This window comes from Rhinolophus hipposideros (genome assembly GCF_964194185.1).
Source record: "Rhinolophus hipposideros genome assembly, chromosome: 13".
Lineage (NCBI taxonomy): Eukaryota > Metazoa > Chordata > Mammalia > Chiroptera > Rhinolophidae > Rhinolophus > Rhinolophus hipposideros.
This window is the reverse complement of record NC_138059.1, coordinates 5,316,063-5,334,876: the sequence shown is the minus strand read 5'-3', so window position 1 is coordinate 5,334,876 and position 18,814 is coordinate 5,316,063. Positions and strand designations below refer to the sequence as shown.

Here is an 18,814-nt window from a genome sequence, read left to right as displayed (position 1 = left end):
CCCCCCCCCCGGCCTGTGTCTGGGGCAGGGGCCACGCAGTCCTTCCCGCTCCTCACCCTCAGTGTTTGGGCAGCTACCACTTGTGTTTACAAGGCTGGAACTTTGGAAGGTCAGGCCACCCGCCCTTCTCCCAGGCCCGGCTGCAGCTGGTGCAGCTTCAGGGCGACCTTGGCAAGGCCAGCCCCTCCCACAGCCCAGCGCTGTGCACATCTGAACAGGCCACCTCCCCTGGGTTCCTGCCCTGCTGCTGGCTGGCATCCTGTCCTTCAGCCACGCTGGACAGGTCCTGGCTCGGGCAGCACCGCAGTCCCAGCACGGCTCACGGCCCTCACCTCTGCAGGCAGGGGTGTCTCCCAAGTGACCTGCAGCAGGTCCACTCCTAGGCATGTCTTCTGGGAGTGATAGAGGCCAAAACAGAACTGGCCTCGGGAGCCAGTTCTGAGCTGCGAGCAGGGAATTCTGCCAATGAGAGGGAACTGGCAGGTGCCTGCTCTCCAGGTGCTGCACTTGTTTTTCTAATGTAGGCACCAGAGTGGTCAAGTCTCGGCTCCGTCCTCCCTTTCTCAGAGACTTTCCTGAGACGCCCCTCACGTAAGTTAGGGCTCCTTACTTTCTCCTGCCACCACCCTCCTGTCCGCCTCAGCAGCAATGGCAGCAATCTGGAACCAGGTGTTTAATGGCCTGTGTGTTTAACCTCTGTCTCCCCTAAAAGATGATAAGCTCCAAAAACATCAGTATTTCTTAATTCAAAATACAGGTAAGAGCTTAAAGGTTAATACGGATATTTACCTATAAACAGAGAAATGCTGCATTTCCTGTGTCCTGAGATCATTTCCAGAGGGTTCACCAAAGAAGCCCTGAGAAATATGTGAACCAAGTCACTTTTAGCTCATGTTTCCGGGCAAAACACAGGAGACCGGGTGCGGGGGAAGGAAGGTCGGCTCAGGGTGGGACAGTTGTCAGCCAGCCCCCGCGGAGAGAAAGCACTGAACTTCTCTGTCTTTAAAAAGGGAATAAACGTGGCATTCGGAATGGAGGTTATAAGGAAGAGAAACCAGACCCAGACAGAGGGCCGGGAGGAGAGCTGCTCGGTGAAGGTTAACAGAGTCCAGACGTCAGCAGCGCACCCCACGGGAAGCCCCACTTCAACCCCACGGTCTTCCCAGGACTTTCCCTCCTGGAAACTTACACCCTGGGGTCACCTCTGCCCCTTCCTATGTCTATGCTCCCACACACAAAAAAAGCAAAATGTATTCCTTTCACTAAAACACGAGAAATACACCCACTCCAGAAATTCACACACTTGAAGAAAGTAAAATAAATAAATAAATAAACAAGTATGGAGGGAACCCTAAAATGAAAACACAAACAGAAACAAATGAACGGAATCCTATTTGAAATGGCGCCCATGACTGCACTGAAATAGGAGGAGAGGAGGAGAGGAGGCCAAGCAACTCTGGAAGTTGGTGTTTGCCCCATGTGCTTCAGGCTAACGAGAAAACGAGACCTCCAGTCGTCCCCCCTTGTCCACGGGCACATGCTCCAACACCCCGGTGGAGGCATGCCCGAAACTGCAAACAGTACCGAACTCTATATAGACGGTGTTTTCCTATACAGACATACCTATGATGGAGTTTCAGTTATGAATTAGGCACAGTAAGAGAGCAACAAAATAGAACTATGCCACTATACTGTGATCAAAGTTATGTGGACGTGGTCTCTCTCTCTCTCTCTCTCTCTCTCAATAGCTCACTGTATTGCACTCACCCTTCTCCCCGTGATGATGTGAGATGAGGCACCGCCAAGCCTCTACCTGAGTCTGCGTAACCGTCTGTCCCTCACTTGCAGTAAGTGGCCTGGTGTCACCCGTTTCCATCCCTTGCTTAAGTCTTCGAACGGCTCCGTGCTTTCCGGCACAACACACTGCTGTCACGCAGAACACACTTTCCCTGCCTGTCGGCCACCCACAACCGTCATGCCTTTTCCATCGTAACTAAGCACGTAGCACACACTGTGCCCGTAACTTCTGCAGTTTGGGGTGTGATAGCAAAACTAGCACGGAACTTTCTTCTTCACAGTTTCACCGATAGAAGGTTCTCTCTGACCGTGTGTCTTACCCACCTCAGCACACTCGTATGATATTTCTTTGCTGGGGAGTTGAGCACTTTCACTTGTTCACTGAAAGGAAGCACTTTCCGGCATATCCAAATTGCCAGCACCACTACTCTTGTGTTTTGGGGTCATTCCGAAGTAAAATCAGGGTGACTTGAATGTAAACACTGTGACACCAGGACAGTTTATCGACCTGATCACCAAGATGGCGACTAAGGGACTAACAGGCGGGAGCGTCTACAGCGTGGAGACGCTGGACAAAGGGATGAGTCACGTCCTCAGTGGGACAGAGCAGGGCAGTGCGAGCTTTCATCACACTACTCAGAACGGCGCACGATGTAAAACGTATTGTTTGTTTTCTGGAATTTTCCATTTAACATTTTAGGCCCATGGTTGACCGTGGGTAATTGAGTCCATGGAAAGCAAAACCACGGATAAGGGGGGGCTACTGTAATTAAATATTAAACTCTACTTAGTAGGTTTCTTTCTCAAAGAGACATGCGGTAGCAATTCTGAAACTGTTTTTTAGCACATTCTAGGACTGAGCAAACAAGTAACGACCGCAAGGCAGTTTTCTCTCCCTTGGAAAACGGAGTTATAACTATGGAAAGGGCAGAATAAACCCTGTGCTGCTGGATCAACAATGGGAAGGCCCATAGGAACACAACGGTTTTGAAGATAAAAGCAGACGCAGACATAGATGAGTGTGGGCAGGTAGGAAGTTCCGTGCACATCTGTACTGTGCGTGGGCTCACACTCCTACTTCCCAGCTCTGCCTGCTGAGAGGAGGAGACGCAAACACGCCAGCACCAACGAGCTCACCCCGTTCCCAGATCTCGGTTTCTAAATACCATTCGCCACTAAAAGAAATCAGGTCTCCTGGTAGAAATAGCTGATTCCAGAGCTGGACAAGAAATGTCCCATTGTACGGAAAGTAAGGAAGGGCTCGAGGAAAGGGCGGGCATTCAGCCGGCCAAATACGGGGCAACCTGAGTCAAATCAAATAACGATAAAAGAGTATAAACCACCGATGAAAATGAAAACTCATGAGTTCACAGTAACCTAAATAAACAGGTGGACGAAGGAACAGAGGAAGTTTTCGGTCACAGAGAAAGACAATCAGTAGATGCAGAAGAAATAATGGAATTAGAAACTCATCATCTAGCAACCGTGATAATGATAACAGATGCTGAAACTAACGAGTGGAGAGAGTTTGAGGAGTGAAGAAGAGCAGGACAGGAACGCTGTATCAGAATGTCTCATCACGAGGCATTTAACTACAAAGGAGAAAAACTGCAACTTTGCTGTGAAAGGATAAACATAGCATCTCCCTAGCGGGGCTAATCAAGACCACCTCCCGACATGACGGCTGAAGTCAGCATCCCTGTTGTGTGTCCCTGTCAACACGGCAGGATCTGCACGTCCTCATGAGGGAACGTCACACATACACGAAGCCCAAACGGGGGACATTCTACAAAACAACTGGCCCATGTGGTTCTCCGTCGTTAATGTCACAGACACAAAGACAGAGGAGCTGCTCCAGATTAGAGGAAAAGGGACGTGACAACTGAGTGCCCTGCGTGACCCACGCTTTCCTTTTGCTTTGTAGAAAATCATTAGAACATCAGAACTGGGACAACTGGGGGAAACTGCGAAGCGCAGCTGATGAGAGCTGAAGAGCACTGCATTCAGGTTAGTGCCTCAGGCCTGGGTGAGGGGGTGGAGCGCGCGCGCGGGACCCCCTTCCTGCTGACGGGGTGGAAAGTGTACAACTACTCTCAAAAGCCCTTTGGAAGTTCCTTAGAAAGTGAAATGTAGCTCGTCCCTAGAACCCAGCAATCCCATTCCTTGGTTTTTATTTGCCCGAGAGAACTGAAAAGCTGTCCACAAAAAGCCCGGTACAAGAACGTTCACAATCACCAAACCCTGGAAATAAGCCCAGGTGCGTATCCTATAAACAAACTGCGGCACCACGGAACCCAGTGAGCAATCAAAGGAATGAAATACGGAACCACAAAAACTGTGCTGAGTGAAAAAAGCCAGACACAAAAGGATTACACAATGTCCCACGAAATGCAAAACTAATCTTCGGTGACAGAACTCAGACTAGTGGTGGCCTGGAGTGAGGGGCAGGGACTGGGTGGAAGGAAGCAGAGAGACCTCTGTGGGGTGATGAGAGAGTTTCCAGATTGCTGGGGGTGTGGTTACACTGTAAGGGCTCAAACTGCCCCCTTAAGGTCTGTGCATTTCACTGTTTGTAAATGACACCTCAAAAAGACTCTCTTCAGGCAGCTGCTGGCTTTATCCTTCTGTCCTCCAAGTTTTCATAATAAAGTCCCAACAGCTGCCCGCTGCTCTAAAGACCCTCATCACAGACCTCCAGGCCCCACCCTGGCCCCTGGCTTCAGTGCTCACCCAGTCTCAGAGCACAGCTGTGGGGGAAGCCCAAACGGGGGACCTGAGCCTTTGTACCTCTGCTTACCCTGCAAGTTCCAGCTCAGGCACCTTCTCCTCCAGGAAGCCCTCCCAAGTCCCCTAGATGGGGGAAGTGCACCCCCTCTGAAGCCTTCAATTCTCGGGCTTCCTTCCTTCGCAGCACCTCGCACTTTCTCCTAAAGGAATCCCTTTCCACTGCTAGGACGGAGTGAGAGCCTCGAGAGGAAACGTGTCATGTTCTACATAGCATCTCTAGTTCTGGGCGCAAACACCTAAGTGAACCGGAAATCTGCTTGGTAATTAAAAAAAGGGGGGAGGGAGAAAGGAGACCTGTGTAAGGGTGGAGAGGTGGTGGCCGCTGCAGAGACTTGAAGACAGTGTGTGATAGGAGCCAGGAAGGCCCTTGTGGGGACAGAGCCCCAGAAAGCAGTTTCCAGGCTCTCGGCCTCACATAGAAAGGTGCTGGCTCAGGTAGTGAATGGCCATCAACTGTGATTGGATGGCCAGCAGCTGTGGCTAGTTGGCCGTCAGCTGTAACCAGTGAGCCACTGGCCACTAATATAACTGCCGTGGCTACGCTAGCAGGAAATGGGGGCTAGCAAGAAGGTGGTGGCTGAGCTAGCAAGCGGAGGAGTGTGGATTATGGATTGCAGAGAGGCGGATTGCAGCTAGCAAATGGGGAGTCGGTCAGTTGGCAGCAAAGCAGACAGCAGGTCACAGGTCATGTGAATCCAGCCTCCAGTGAGACTACAGTGGTGTGACTCCCCCACCTATGGCTCCGAGGGTGTTCCTTTTTGGCCTCACCATGTCCTGCGTTCTTATGTGGGGAGCGGGAGCTGAGTCCCCGCATGACTCCCTGCAGGACAGCCCTCCCAGAAGTCTTGGGGCTGACTTACAGCCCTCCAGGAGGCCAGGCGCTCCCCACAAAGCCTCCTGCTCCTTGGCTCCAGGTGTCATGGCTCCGCCAGTCCCCTCATCCCCCAGGGTCCCCAGCTAGGCCAGAGACTGACTCTGAAGCCAGGTCCCTTCGCTGCCCATCCAGCCTTAGCCCAGACCCACTTTGGGGCACCAACCTGCCAGATTCCAGAGTTCAACTGTGCGCAGCTCCATTTGTCACATGATTTAAAAGTACACAGAAAAGTCTGTTACCCAATTTAAAATTCTGTTTTCACATTAAAATGCCAAGCATAACCTTTTATCAGCAAACTCAATTATCTATATATTTTATGTTCCTTGGGAGGAAAAAGGGGAGGCAACTTCAAACTGTGAGAAATGTTTATGTCTATTTGCTTCCTCCCAGATTACTTTTGTTTTTCCTTTAAAAAAATTAATCAAAGTCTATCCCACCTTTCCATCCACAAATGTTTCCAATAAGCGAGTGAACAACAATGTGCTGAGCTGGGCCATGGAGAGAGGGGTCCAGGCAGGGAAGGGACCCCAATGCCACAGGGCACCCTAATGCCACAGGGCACCCTGGCCCTTCTCTACTAGGGACACGACTGTGTCGCCTTCTGCAGGAGGGACACAGTTCCCAGGGTTACGTGACTGGTGTCAGGTCAGGCAACTGGAGAGTAGCAGATCTGTTCCTTCCACTGGCCCAAGAGCCCCAGCCCTTAACTCTGACACTTGCCCTTGAGAAATGTCAAAGACAGTGAAAGTTTAACAGGATAAACAGCTGAGAACAAAGAGAACACTTAACTCCAGGCTAAATTCCTTCTACATAATTAAATCAGCCCATCTAGGTGGGGAGGTTTTCAGAGGCGGCCTGCACGGAACTATCTATAAAAAGGAGATACAATTAAGGAGAGGCTTTTTAATATATCTAATTCTTGACTGGGAGAAACTCAATTCTACTTAAGGATAGCCATCTCTGAAAACTTATGTAAATTATAAGGGACAGGGAGAAAAAAGACAGGAACCATTTCGCAAGGTAAATGAGAAACCAGCTAAGAGACCAATGCGGTAAAAACCAAATCTCCAATTTGCAGAGATGAGCGTCTCAGCTAGTTCACCCCCTAAAATCTGGGCCTCGCCGGCCACATACAACCCCACCATGTTAGTTTCTGCACCACCTCTCCTAAATTAATCTACCGACCAAGCAAAACAGGAAACGCTTCAGAAATTAGCTGACAGTGATACATTTTAAAATATGATTTTTTTTCCCTCATTTTTTTCATAGCTGGAAAATGCAGGGAACTACAACCAATGCCCAAGTTCCTTTTTAAAAACTGTTACGTCCATTCCGGAGGAGGTGGGCAGTTCATTCTGTGTATTGGCAGTGGCTGAACAACTTGCGAGGGGGTGGCAGCAAGTCAAGAAGTCATGACTTTAAGTGCAGATGAATAAGGGGTTCTAGGAAAGGAACCTCCCAGGGCGATCTGATCATAAATTCCTAACGGAGCAGGTCACGGTGGGCAGTCCCATCCCAGGCATATAACTTCTTCCGTAACAGGCTTATCTGTGCCTCAAGCAAAGCCCGTCCCGGGTTTCTGTGCATCTAAGTTAACACACCTTTGAAACGTCCCCTTTCAGGCCCTTTCGAGCGGGAGCCCTTCTCCTACAGGGTGACCCACCCTCAGGAGAACACGTCACCTTCTTAAGGATCCTGTAGTCTGATCCTAGCCTCGCGTTCTCCCACCTTCAAGGACTCTTTAAGTTCTCCTGAATTCCAAACGCAGAAAACAAGCTGAAAACTGTCATTTCTTGGAAGCCCTTTTCTCAGCCTGTTGAGATCTTGCTTCCGGGCATCTCTTCTGTTTGGCTCAAATAAATGATTATAAACATGATCAACATGTTTGGACGTTATGACATCAACAACATAAGACAGAATGCCCGACTAGTTCAGGGCCCTGACCCAGGACTCCGGCTGGGCGTCTGCGGGTCCCTGCGTGGCACTGAAGCTGACACCTTTGGGACCAGGGCAGGAACAAAACCTGAGCGGCCTCTCTCCCGGCCTGGCCTGGAGGGGGCACCTGCAAAGCCCTGGGCTCGAATGGAAGAAGCCAGGAAAGGGGCCCCTGGGCTTTGGGGAAGGGCCCCCAACACCCAGCAGACACACACTGCAGGTGTCGTCTTGTGGAGACACTACGGCCTTCAGGGGGACTCACCAGGCACAGGGGACAGGGGACGCTGCAGAGGGGCAGCTGGGGGGGAAGCCCGGCGGACAGCAAGTGTGCTTTTCAGAAAGGGCCTTGGCGGGGCCAGCAAAGCAGGTGGGGAGGAAGGGGCCGGAGGGGGCGGCCAGCTCACTGCTGCTTCCACTCCACAGACACACACTGCCAGGGCCAGGCCTTTGCATTTTATCCCAAATGGGAGGGAGCTGATTTGGAAAGCCCCCGCCAAGCCACTGGAGAACCGGATGAAGCTGACCTCTCCGAACTTTTGTTCCTCATCAGTAAATGACGCGGGAATGAAGAGCCGTTGGGAGAACTAAGGAGCAAAGTGTGAGGTCAGTGCTGGAGTGGCAGCTGGAGTTCACGACAAAGGACGGACCCCAAGCGCGAGGTTCAGGGGCCTGGACCTGCTGTTCAGTGAAAGGCCAATCAAGCGGTTGCGTCCAGCCTGCTGAGGCCGCTTAGGGCCAGAAACCAGAGGGGGCTGCCTGGAGGAGGCGGCATTTGAGCTTAACTTGAAAGCGGGAGGAACAAGGCCCCACAGAGCTGAGCTGCAGGTAGAGGGTAAATTAGAATTCATCACAGCAGGCGACACAGCGACCAACAGCAACGCTAACCGGGGGCGTTTATTGCACCCCCCATAGGACACAGAACCTTTCCTTCAGCAGCTCGGCTGAACCCTGGCCAAGTACGTGGGTCTGGAGGAGCTGCCCATGTCACAGACGAGGAGACTGAGGCCCAGCAAGGAGGCACAGCCCCTCGGCCCAAGACTTGGCAGCGCCGGGATTCGAACCTCCCGCCCCGGGAGGCCCGCGATGCCCGGCGGGCGCGCGCCCCAGCCCGACCCGTTGTCCTGGAAACGGCCCGCGCACGCGCGCGCACGGCCTCCCGTCTGCGGCGAGCACCCTGCTTACTGTCTTTTTTTTTTTTTTTTTTTTTTTTTATACGAAAAGCACGAAGCGGCGGGATACTGCCGGCGCCGCCGCAGGACGCCGCGACGTCCGCTCTCCGCCCCAGGCCGCGGATCCCTCCGCCGCGGCGGCCCGCGCGCTCCGTGCCGGCTCCGAGCTCGCCGCGCTTCCCCGCGCGCCGCGCCCCACCCCCACCCCTTCCCCACCCCCACCCCCAGCCCGGCTCACCTGCCGCCCGCGTCTCCATGGCAACGCCCCCACCGAGGAGGAAAAAAAAAGCCTCGGGTGCTTCCGGGCCTCCTCCCGTGCCGACCGAGAAAGCAAGGTGCCCCGCTGATGCTTCCCTTTGTATTTTTATTTTTTTAAGAAAAGAGCCGGCGAGGTTATGGCGAATCTGCGGCATCCAACATGGCGGATGGAGTCTTCGTCCTCCTCTGCGCGGGGCGCGGACGCCGGCGTAGCGGACGTCAGCCTGGGGTGACCCTCCCCCGGCGCCGAGCGCGGCCGGGCTGGTTCGGGCTAATGCGCATGCTCCTGTTCAGAAGCCGCGCTGGGGATCCCGCTCCGCGCGGCCGCCGCTCCGCGTTTTGAGCCACGCCTGGGAAGGGGCTATCTGGAAATCTGGAATACGGATTGCAGGACTGGAAGTCTTCCTACTTGTGCCTGAGACAGCATCTTCCTAGGTACCAGCCCATCCTTAGAGCCATAGTCTTTGGAGCCACCGGGCTGGACGTGGAACAGTTTAGGTTTCGGCTTCCAGTTCTGCCCTTTACTAACTAACCTGGCACAGCGATTTAACTTTTCTTGGTCTCAGTGTACCAGTGTGTTAATAGGGATGGTTACAGCCCGCCTCCCTCTCAGGTTGCAGTTTCCCAAAGGGGGATGCTTGCCACGGGAGGTACCAGACGTGATGAAGTCGGCGCCCACAGCAGAAACCACCTAGAACCAAGCCCAGAAGGTGACTGCCGCGTGCGTCCGCCGGACCGCCCTGCAGAAGGTCTCGGCGCCTCCTACCACGTGCTCCTTCCCCTGCGTCTGGCGCCCACACAGCCGCCTGCAGGCACCAGGATGGAGTTGAGATGTGATGACCCTGTTTGGGTTTGGACGTGTTCCTGGTTCGTGCTGCCACTTGCCTCAGGTCCCTGCTCCACGACATCTCCCAGGGGGCCGTCCCCCGACCACCCCAGCTACAAACCCCAAGTCCCTTTTTATTTCCTGCTGCCTAGTACTTGTCCCAATTGCTGGCCTGTCCCTCCTTGTCACCCCTTTAGCCCCGGAAACTGGAACTGAGCCTGACAGCTACTTATTGAAAAATAAAAATAAAAAAAAAATCAATGAGTTTCGTGTTGCTTGTAATTTTAAGGTTATCCTCTGTTCAAAATAAATGGTGGTGGGTTTGTTTTTTTTTTCATTTATGGTAGTAATCTAAAATTTTCTTTTTAAATGGACAACGTATGTACTTTTTTTTTTTAAATCAGCGTCAAGAAAATAGTACGTGTGGTCAGAGAGCGACAAGGCCCCCCCAAAAATAAATAAATAAAAGTGAACCTCTCGTGAGAAGTTTGGGAAACACTGATTTATTTGTATGGTTTTCCTGACGTGCTCATCTTTGCTTGTGACGTCTTTTGCTGGAATAACCTCCCTTCTGTTGCCGCTCAATTTAAAGAAATGCTCCTTCAGACGGCCCTTACCTTGCATTCCTCACACCCATCGCTTCTGTCTGTTTGCACAGCCCTTCCCTGAGCTCCTTAGCGCAGGAGAAATATCACATAGGGGTCTTTTTCATCCTTGTTTTCCCAACGCCCATTGCACAGCAGTATTACTGAGTGAATACACTCATTCTCATTATCCCTTCGTTTTTGAGCTTCAGGTTGATGCATCTGATTTCTCAGGAGACTTTCTGCTTTTCCTTAATCCTGTTCTTGGGAGAGAAGGAGTCATTCATTATAAGACCCCAGATTTGCCGTTCATTAAATATATATTCAGAGATATCTCCTCGCCCCACCCCTCATTTCATCCTCACCACAACTAGGGGGTTAAATTGGACGGATAGGATTATTGTTCTTTTGTAGATTAGAAAAGGATTGTTCAGAGAGGTTGTGCGGCTTTCTAAGGTCACACAGCAAGTCGGTGGAGACCCAGGTGTGGAACTGGTCTCTATGCCCATTGCAGTTCCCACTTGGCCACCATCCTGATGTGCCCAGACTACCCACCAACCCCCCAAAGAACAAATTCCAGGGCCATGGGAGGCTTATTGTGACACACTCACCACATCCTCATCACAAGACATATTTTGAGCCGTCTTTCATTTGGAAATGAACTGCTCAAAAAGCTGAACTGATGTTTTTTTCTCCTTTTAGAATTACAAATATTTACAATAATCTCTGTTTTTCTGTGAATCGATTTCTATCAGGAAAGTAGAGTTGTTCTGAGTTGCTGACAATATTGGTTTTGTGCTGGTTGCCTTTCTTGCAGCAGCATTTAAATGTTATTTATTGATTAGCAGATGGATTGCTCCTGGATGTTGTGACCAAAATGAATTTTGGAAATGAAGCAATTGCAAATTTGTCTCAAAACCCAGTTACCTCAGAATATTATCAAAGTCAAATTTAAAAAAAGCAATATTGGACTGGTCTTGGGCTATTTGGACAGCAAGGATTTTCTGCATTATTCCCACAGTATTTTCTTCCTTCTCTACCCAAAGAAGAGTCACTGAGTTTTGTTGCTACTGAAACCTGTCCTAGCCACCGGCGTACAGAAATGACCAAGTCCCTTTGTAAGGGACCAGATTTGCAAATGGAGAGATCGGTCCACCCTTGGCTAGACCAGTCCTTTGCTGGGGGAGTTGCATAGTTCCAATCAGCAGACATCTTTATGCTTTTCATTTGCCAGTAATGTCTCAAAATGCCTTCAATTAATGAAGAGGCATTAGTAGAATTAAATATAAATTGCTCAAAATTATATAATGAATGGCATCCAGCTTCAGCGATGGTTCCTAGAGGAGATCAGCCTCCCAGCTGGTCCACTGGTGGCAGTCAGCCTCTCACAGCCCACACACCAGGGAATCTGTGTGGATAAACTCATCAACATGAAATGGCATGTAGTTATATAATCAAGAATCAAGTTGCATGATTGAATATATTTTTGTCAATCATTTTATAATTATATCTGACAGCTCTATGAGAAATACACATTTAGATGACACCAGAATAATGTATGGACATATTGTTCTTATAAGATGCTTTCTTGAAAGCAGATTTGGATAAAGGAAGGATATGTGTGGGTGACCTCAAAATAATGATCCTTGAGGCACACAGCAATGATAAATAACATCAGAGGCGGGGATAATCAGTCTGAGTGAAGTGTCACAACTAAACAGGCGTGTTGTAGAGAAAAGTCTGTTTAAAATGGTAGGAACGGGTAGAGTAATGTTAGAAGAATATGAGCAATCTCACTGTGAACATGATTATAACCTTAGGAAGAACCACCTTTCCTAGTTCTGTCTTCAGTGGCCATAGAGTGCCATGTCATCACCAGTCCACTGTTCCCTCAGCACCCAAATATTGATCTCAGTAGCATATTTCATTAGCAGTCGCCAGGGCTCCTTCAAAGAAGCTGAGCCCCTGTTTGGAAGCGTGGAGAAAGGCCTGAAACATCTTGCTATTGCCAGAAAACCAGGGTGCTGCAAAACAAATGCTGGGTTATTGCTAACAAGACAAAGGAGTCGGCTGAAAAAGGAAAGGGTTCCCCTCTGGTCAGGCCGTGACAACTGGCATGTCACAAAGTATCACCGTACATCAACAGTTGTTGTTCTACAAGTTTCGTGTACGAAACGCCATGAGTCCTTAATGATTAAAAAGGAAAAGTTAATGCTACGTATAGAAAAGGACAAAAAGGTAAGTGTGTAATTACAATGCTAGTTGTCGTTCAATGGGTAAAAGTGGGTTATTTTAGTAAGTAGGTGAATTTGGCATATATAGGGGTCTGATTCTTACTTGAAGTTCTATATATCTGTTTATGATATGCTATATCTGTGTAAGTCCAGAAGAGCAGATAAGCTTACCATGAGTAAGTCAAGGATTTCCAGAAAGATTAGGAACTGTACCAAAACCAGGAAGGTCAGGTCAAAACCAGTGATCTCATAAATCACCAGGTAGAAAGAGGGTTCAGTAGTTGGTGTTCCAAGTTAATGGATTCACCAAATGTCCTAGGAGAATGACTACAGATTAAACTGCCATATGGCCCTGCCAATTAAAATGAAATGCTAATGATGTGTAATGAAGTTAATTGTAAACTGAGGCAGAACATGTACCCAAGATTTAATGTACGTGGACGTAAAGATGGCGAGAACTTGCTTATGAGTGCTGTTGACGTATTGGACAAACCTAGTGTGAGAGAAGGCGCCCCGACCAGCACACCTGCTGCCATTTAAGTCACCTCGAAGGATTCTGTGTTCTAACCAAAAATCCATCAGCCAGTGATCCAGGGGCTGTGATTTTGAAGTACCTGAGAAGGAGATAATCTTTCTCTTTTGGGTCTGATATTGCAATCCTGGAAAAGAAAAAGAAAAGAAAAAGTTTTGTAGATACAGCAAAGAAATTGGTCAAAACAATAGTTAAGATGTTTACAAACAGGCTTAGATACGGGTACAGTAAAAACTTTTATGTTTTTAAGGTGTTTAAAGCATTCAGGGGAAATTGTATTAGACTCCTACTGAAAAAAGGATAATTGGACTAAGTGTTGTAATGTTTAAGGCAATTTATTGGTAAGGTTTTACGTTTTGTTTCATCAGTTGTCAGTGTTTAAATAGTTTACAGAAAAGTTAATACGTTTATAAGTGTAATAGATTGACTTTAAACCAACTACAAGTAATAGTAACTGGTCCATGAAAAAAAAAAAAAAAGGAGTGGGTGGTCTTGGATCCCAGCAACAAGAACGAAAAAACAGAAGAGCCCACAGTCGTTGAATGAAGGATGAGGAAATGGGGAGAGGGATGAGCTCTGGGGGTGAACCCAGTGGGGAGGAAAGGGAATCGTGCACAATGTAATATTTCTTTGGGGTTAACATCACCGTTTTAGATGTTCCGAACAGAGAAAACACAGATTTCGAAAGAGCGTGGGCATCTGGATGTCCGTGACAGGGCTGCTTAAATGGATGGCTCATCCAAACACGGAAATACCAAGCAGCTGCTTCAAAGAGTGAGGCTGCTAAGGAACGGGGCAGTGAGAGTGTGCTGGGAGAGAGGGCGCTGAGGGAAAAGGCTGGGTGCCGCGTGCGGGGCTCACGCTGTCCGTGAGCCCTTTCGTAGGACATGTGCGAGTCGTGCAGGAAACACCGGAGGTGGCAGTAAGCAGGCATTTTCCTGAAGTCAGTGGTTCCAAAGTCGATGGTTCTGTCCAGCTCTTAGTTCAATGTGCAGCTGTCAGACCACATACCCTATTTGGGAATGTAGTGTATGGGAATATGAGAATATTCCCATAGGGAATATAATCACCAGGAACGGCGACTATGGAAGTGAATCTTCTTGCTGGGGCCAAACTGAGTGGAAAGGAAACCAAATAAAACAAACAGTGGTGATAACAGAGGCCGAGCCTTCTAGAGCTTTCCCAGCCCTTCCATTGCCATCCTCGCACACAGCCTTCACCGCTGTCCTGTAGGGTAGGGAGGGCGCAATCAGAAGCCTCATTCTAAAGATGATGGAACAGCAAACAAAAGCAGTTAAGTGACTTTCCCAGTTTCACACAGACAATTGTAACCTTGGGACTGGCAACAGGGCCTGGTGACAACGAACCCAGGCCTTTCTGCCTCCATCATCACTTCAGGCTCTAGAGTCGTCCAGGGACTAGTGGTGAGTGGTGTCTGGTAGGGAGAGGTCATTTTTCATCTGTGTGCCGTGGAGTAGGCAGGCGAGGAGCAGCAGCCTGTGTGTGTGTTTAGCGGGAAGTGTGGCATGCGAGCAACGGTGGGAGAGAAAGCCTAATTAGTAAAAGGTTGCACCCTGAGCTGCCTGGCCCATGTCTTTACGTGAGAGGCAGCATTTCACTCATTCTGCTGGCCTTTGTTCAACCCAGGGCATTCCACGTGTCCCCGGGGTTTCAGCTGCGCGTCTGGTGAGTTTGGGGCTATTGGTGTCACAGCCCCATTGGAAATGGTCGGCTGCTTTTCTTCTAACGGCGGACTCAAGTTCAAGTGCCAACCTCTGCGTCTGCCTGCTTTCTCCCTTACCTCCGTCACTGATGCTGGAGCAACAGGAAGGAAGAGACTTCCCGTGTTAATAAAATTCTCATACATACCTTTTCAGCCCAAACCAGAGAGCTCACAGGCTGGTGCAAGGGCACAGAGTAGAGGAAACAATGTTCTACCCACTCGTTGTTTCTACTGCACGATTCTGATTGAGCTAATTGGTTGACCATCTGCAGGCAGCGCTGCAGACACTTCCCTTAGCCCTACAGAGGACCTGCCCTTCCTTCCCATCACACTGCTCTACAGCCCAGCTCCTTAGCAGGCAAGGCCCCAGCCAGAACTAGACAGCACCCTCAAACTGGGCAATTAATGCAAGTTTCATAAAGGGACTCTTTGCAAATGTATCTCCAGGGGGGAAGAAAGTCAAAATGATAACACAGCACTTGAGGTGCCCTCTGCCTCAGGCCTACGGGCGTGGGAGGGATTGCATAAATTGCATAATGGAACCCAGAACCAAGAGGGTATGCGGGTCTGGAAAAGTCCACCTTCCCAGAGCTGCGGCCACAGGTAGAGACATACCACCAACCCTCGGTATCTTTAGACAAAGGAGACTGGACTCAATGCTCAGGCCTTACTCTCCGGCCCTCCTGATCTCCAGCCAGAGTGTCCCCTTGGCTGAACCCAGACCACACACCTCTGACTGCCTGTTCACCATGCCTAGAGGATCACGGGAGCCTTTGGGAAGGTCATCTCCCTCACCTCATACACAAGGAGCAGTTCCGCAAACGCACAGTCCAACCCGTAATAAAGGATGGACAACCAAAACCCCTATCACGAGCACCTTTATACAGTTCCTGTAGCAGCTGAGAGAAAACTCGTGACCTTGAAAGAAAGCAGCTGTGGGAAATCTCAGATGTTGCCAATTGTTAAAAAGCAACGTGTGGCATGCAAGAGGTGGCTGGTGAACTTTATCATCATGCCGCCCCAAGCCATCCCAGTAGATGAACCCCAGGGCTGCTCCCCAACTCATTTATAACCTGACTGTTCACTGCCGTTCTTAGGAGTGGGGGTGGGGCGTTTGGTGAGCACGGCCTGGTGTAGAATCCTAGGCTGCTTTCCATCAATAGGCGCAGGCTGCCATCTGCTTAGGTGCTCCAGAGGGAGGACGAGTGAAGAGTGCGGTTGGAGCCGGGTGTCCCTGCCTCCTGGTACTGAGCAGAGAGCTGTGCCAGGTACAGTAATGAGTAATGCACACGTGAGCGTACCTCCTCTGCATGTACTACTAGTGGTGCCAGTTGACTAAATCGTTTTGAGATTCAGTGTTATCGTTCTTTTGAATTATAAAGTATTTTCCTGAGGCCAAGGCTAAGCCAGCTCCTTTGGGAGCTGCCTGGTTCCCCTTTGGTATATTTGGGCAGCGTCCCACGAGAAGGTATTCGTAGGTAGGAAGGTGAGAGTCTGCAAAGCTCCCCTGGCAGTCGCTGCCGGGGGCACGGACACTGAAAGCAAGCCTCGGATGGAACTGCAAAAGATTTATAGCAAGCAGACACTCCAGCAGGCACATAAACTCTTCCTGACAGATCCTGAGAGGCTCATGCGGAGCAGTGCACCGATAATCGAGCACCAGGGTTTAAGGGACCTGCTCCGTGAACTGGAAGTGGAAGCCCCCCGCTCTACGGCAGAAAGGGTCCCAGTGAGAGCAGTGCCCTGGCGAGGATGCTGGGCTCACGAGGCTCCTACCCCGACCCATGCCAGGCAGCGAGCCCTGCACAACACACCTCCACAAGCCAAGATCTGGAACCACTCCTCTTACCTGTGAAACACGAGCCAATGATCTCATTAAAGGCTTCTGCAGCTCACAGGGCACTGCTGAAGTTTGCACGCCTGAGCAAGGCTTTCAAATGTTAAAATTTTAGAGTCGGTATTGAAATCTACCTGCACACACACGTATCACAATGTCTATGCTGAAATACTATAATGCAAATTATACACAATCCATGTACTTCTCTTTTATTGAATCTGATTTTTTAAAATTAATTTCATTTGTTTTCCAGTTCCTCGTTTTGGAATCTTTTTTTAATTGGGAGGTAAAACCTATGACTTTTATTTTCAATTTTGAACTTGTGGCAATCCATGGATTTTTTTATTAATTAATTGTCACAGTCAAAACTTTCAACAATACTTAAGTATTCTTTTTAGGAGAGTTGTATTATAAGAAAACATATCTAGTCCATTTAAGGGTTCCATCTCAACTAGTAACTTTGTAAATAATGACAACCTCCAATTTACAGACAGGTACAAACAAATGCAGTAGACGAGCTGACCGCACACAATCTTTCTGTCACAGCAAATTCGGGACATGGGCTTAACCAGGATGTAGGGCACGTGGAAAATGAGGAACAGAGAAGGAAAAGTCTCCCATGTCTCTAAGCTTGTTTGCGTGGAAATGCAATGGACATTGAAGAGTCTGGGGTAAGGATTTGTGTAGATCAACTCACACATTGGTGGGTAGACAACTTATTTGCACCACATGAAATGGTCAGGATGGTAACATTTATTTATTGAACTCTGTGTGTGTTTACAGCACTCTGAAACAGAGTGGCCAAAGAACAACTGATCCAATTATCGTTGGCTGCATACAAATGCCTCAACACTCGGTTGCTTAAATCAACAACTGTTTATTCTTATAGTTCCAGGCCTGGAGGCCAGCTGGCCGGTGGGCTCAGCTAGCAAGCTCGTACCTGTGCAGGTTGGATGCGGTCTCTGTTCTAGGCTGGGGCAGCTCTGCTTCGTGTGGCTGACATCTTCCTCTTGGGACACCGAGTTATATCTTTCTTATGGTGATGGCAGAAGCCAAACAGGGCAAAGAGAAATGGCAAACGCCTTTTCAAGTATCTCCTGCTGTCCCATTGGCCAAAGGACGTCATATTGCCAAACTCAGAATCAATGGGCAAGGAAACAGCGCCATGACAAAGGGCGTGCCATGGGACCGAGGGAAGAATTGGGACTATTAATGCAATCTACCACATAAACCATCAGGTACTCACAGAAATACACCTGCAAAGTGTGTCCTGAGAACTGACTTTCTAAACAGATGACCAGCTACCTGCTGGGCTGAATAAAAAAGGAGGGAGACTCCCTCAGTCATGGCTTGGTATACAAAGGTGATCAACTTTCTACACGGGCTTTCATGTAAGGGTGTGAGTCCCAGGTTGTTTGGCCATTTGTCAGCGAGTTGCACTCCCTCCATCTGTGGTGAACGTCCCCTCTGCTGGCCTTCCTTCTCCTGCTGACACCTGCTGCTTGTCAGGGAAGTTCATTGATGACACAATCAGTGACACTACTTGGCATCAGTGAGCTCTGGGACCCTGAGGCACTCATTCCTTGGCCCGTCAATAAAATTCGGGGAAGGAACACCCCTGGGATTTCATCCAGCTCACCTGTCCAACACCAGTCAGCCAAGCTGCCACGCCTCAGATTCTGACCTGCAAGTGAAGTGAAGGCTTCCTTCCAAACACGAAAAGCCCCTCTATTATTCTCACAGCACGCTGGATTGGGAGCAAGGCCTGTGAAGCTGGCCTGCCTGAGTTTGTAATCCTGGCTCCACCCTTACAAGCTGGTGCCTTGGGCAAATTCGACAACTTTGTGTCTCCGTGTCCCCATTTCTAAAACAAGGATGATAATATCTACTGCACAGGCTTGTTGCAAGGCTTAAATGAATTAACACACAATAGCTAGATTTTCTTTTAAAATAGTCAAAGCCATGTTCCTATTAGACTCTGTGGAATTTGACATCTCAGAAATCTAATTAGTATTTTCACTTTCTCCACCCTGCTTTGTGTTTTGACAGTGTTTGAGTCAGTTAATTTAGGCTGGTATCTGCAAGACTGAACTATCGCAGGGTCTGGCCATCGAGATTTGATGACTTGTCCTTTTGCCCTTACACATGGCTTACACTTAGGAGAAAGCAGAAGAAGAAGTCTGGGCTGGGAATTCCTTGCAGCAAACAGAGTAAATCCTGAGAATGTGGAGGGTGAAAGCTGCATTTCCCCATCTCCC

General features: G+C 49.3%; 1 protein-coding gene across 1 annotated transcript in view; it reads right to left on the bottom strand.

Annotated features, from left to right (window-relative positions):
* ZFAT (zinc finger and AT-hook domain containing) overlaps window positions 1-10,418 on the bottom strand; it is a 143,324-nt gene extending 132,906 nt beyond the window's left edge. Inside the window, exon 1 of the mRNA XM_081069896.1 lies at window positions 8,801-10,418. Coding sequence (XP_080926022.1) covers window positions 8,801-8,975 — 175 coding nt within the window. The 5' untranslated portion in view covers window positions 8,976-10,418. The remainder of the gene's footprint in view (window positions 1-8,800) is intronic.
* Between the last annotated feature and the right edge of the window lie 8,396 nt (window positions 10,419-18,814).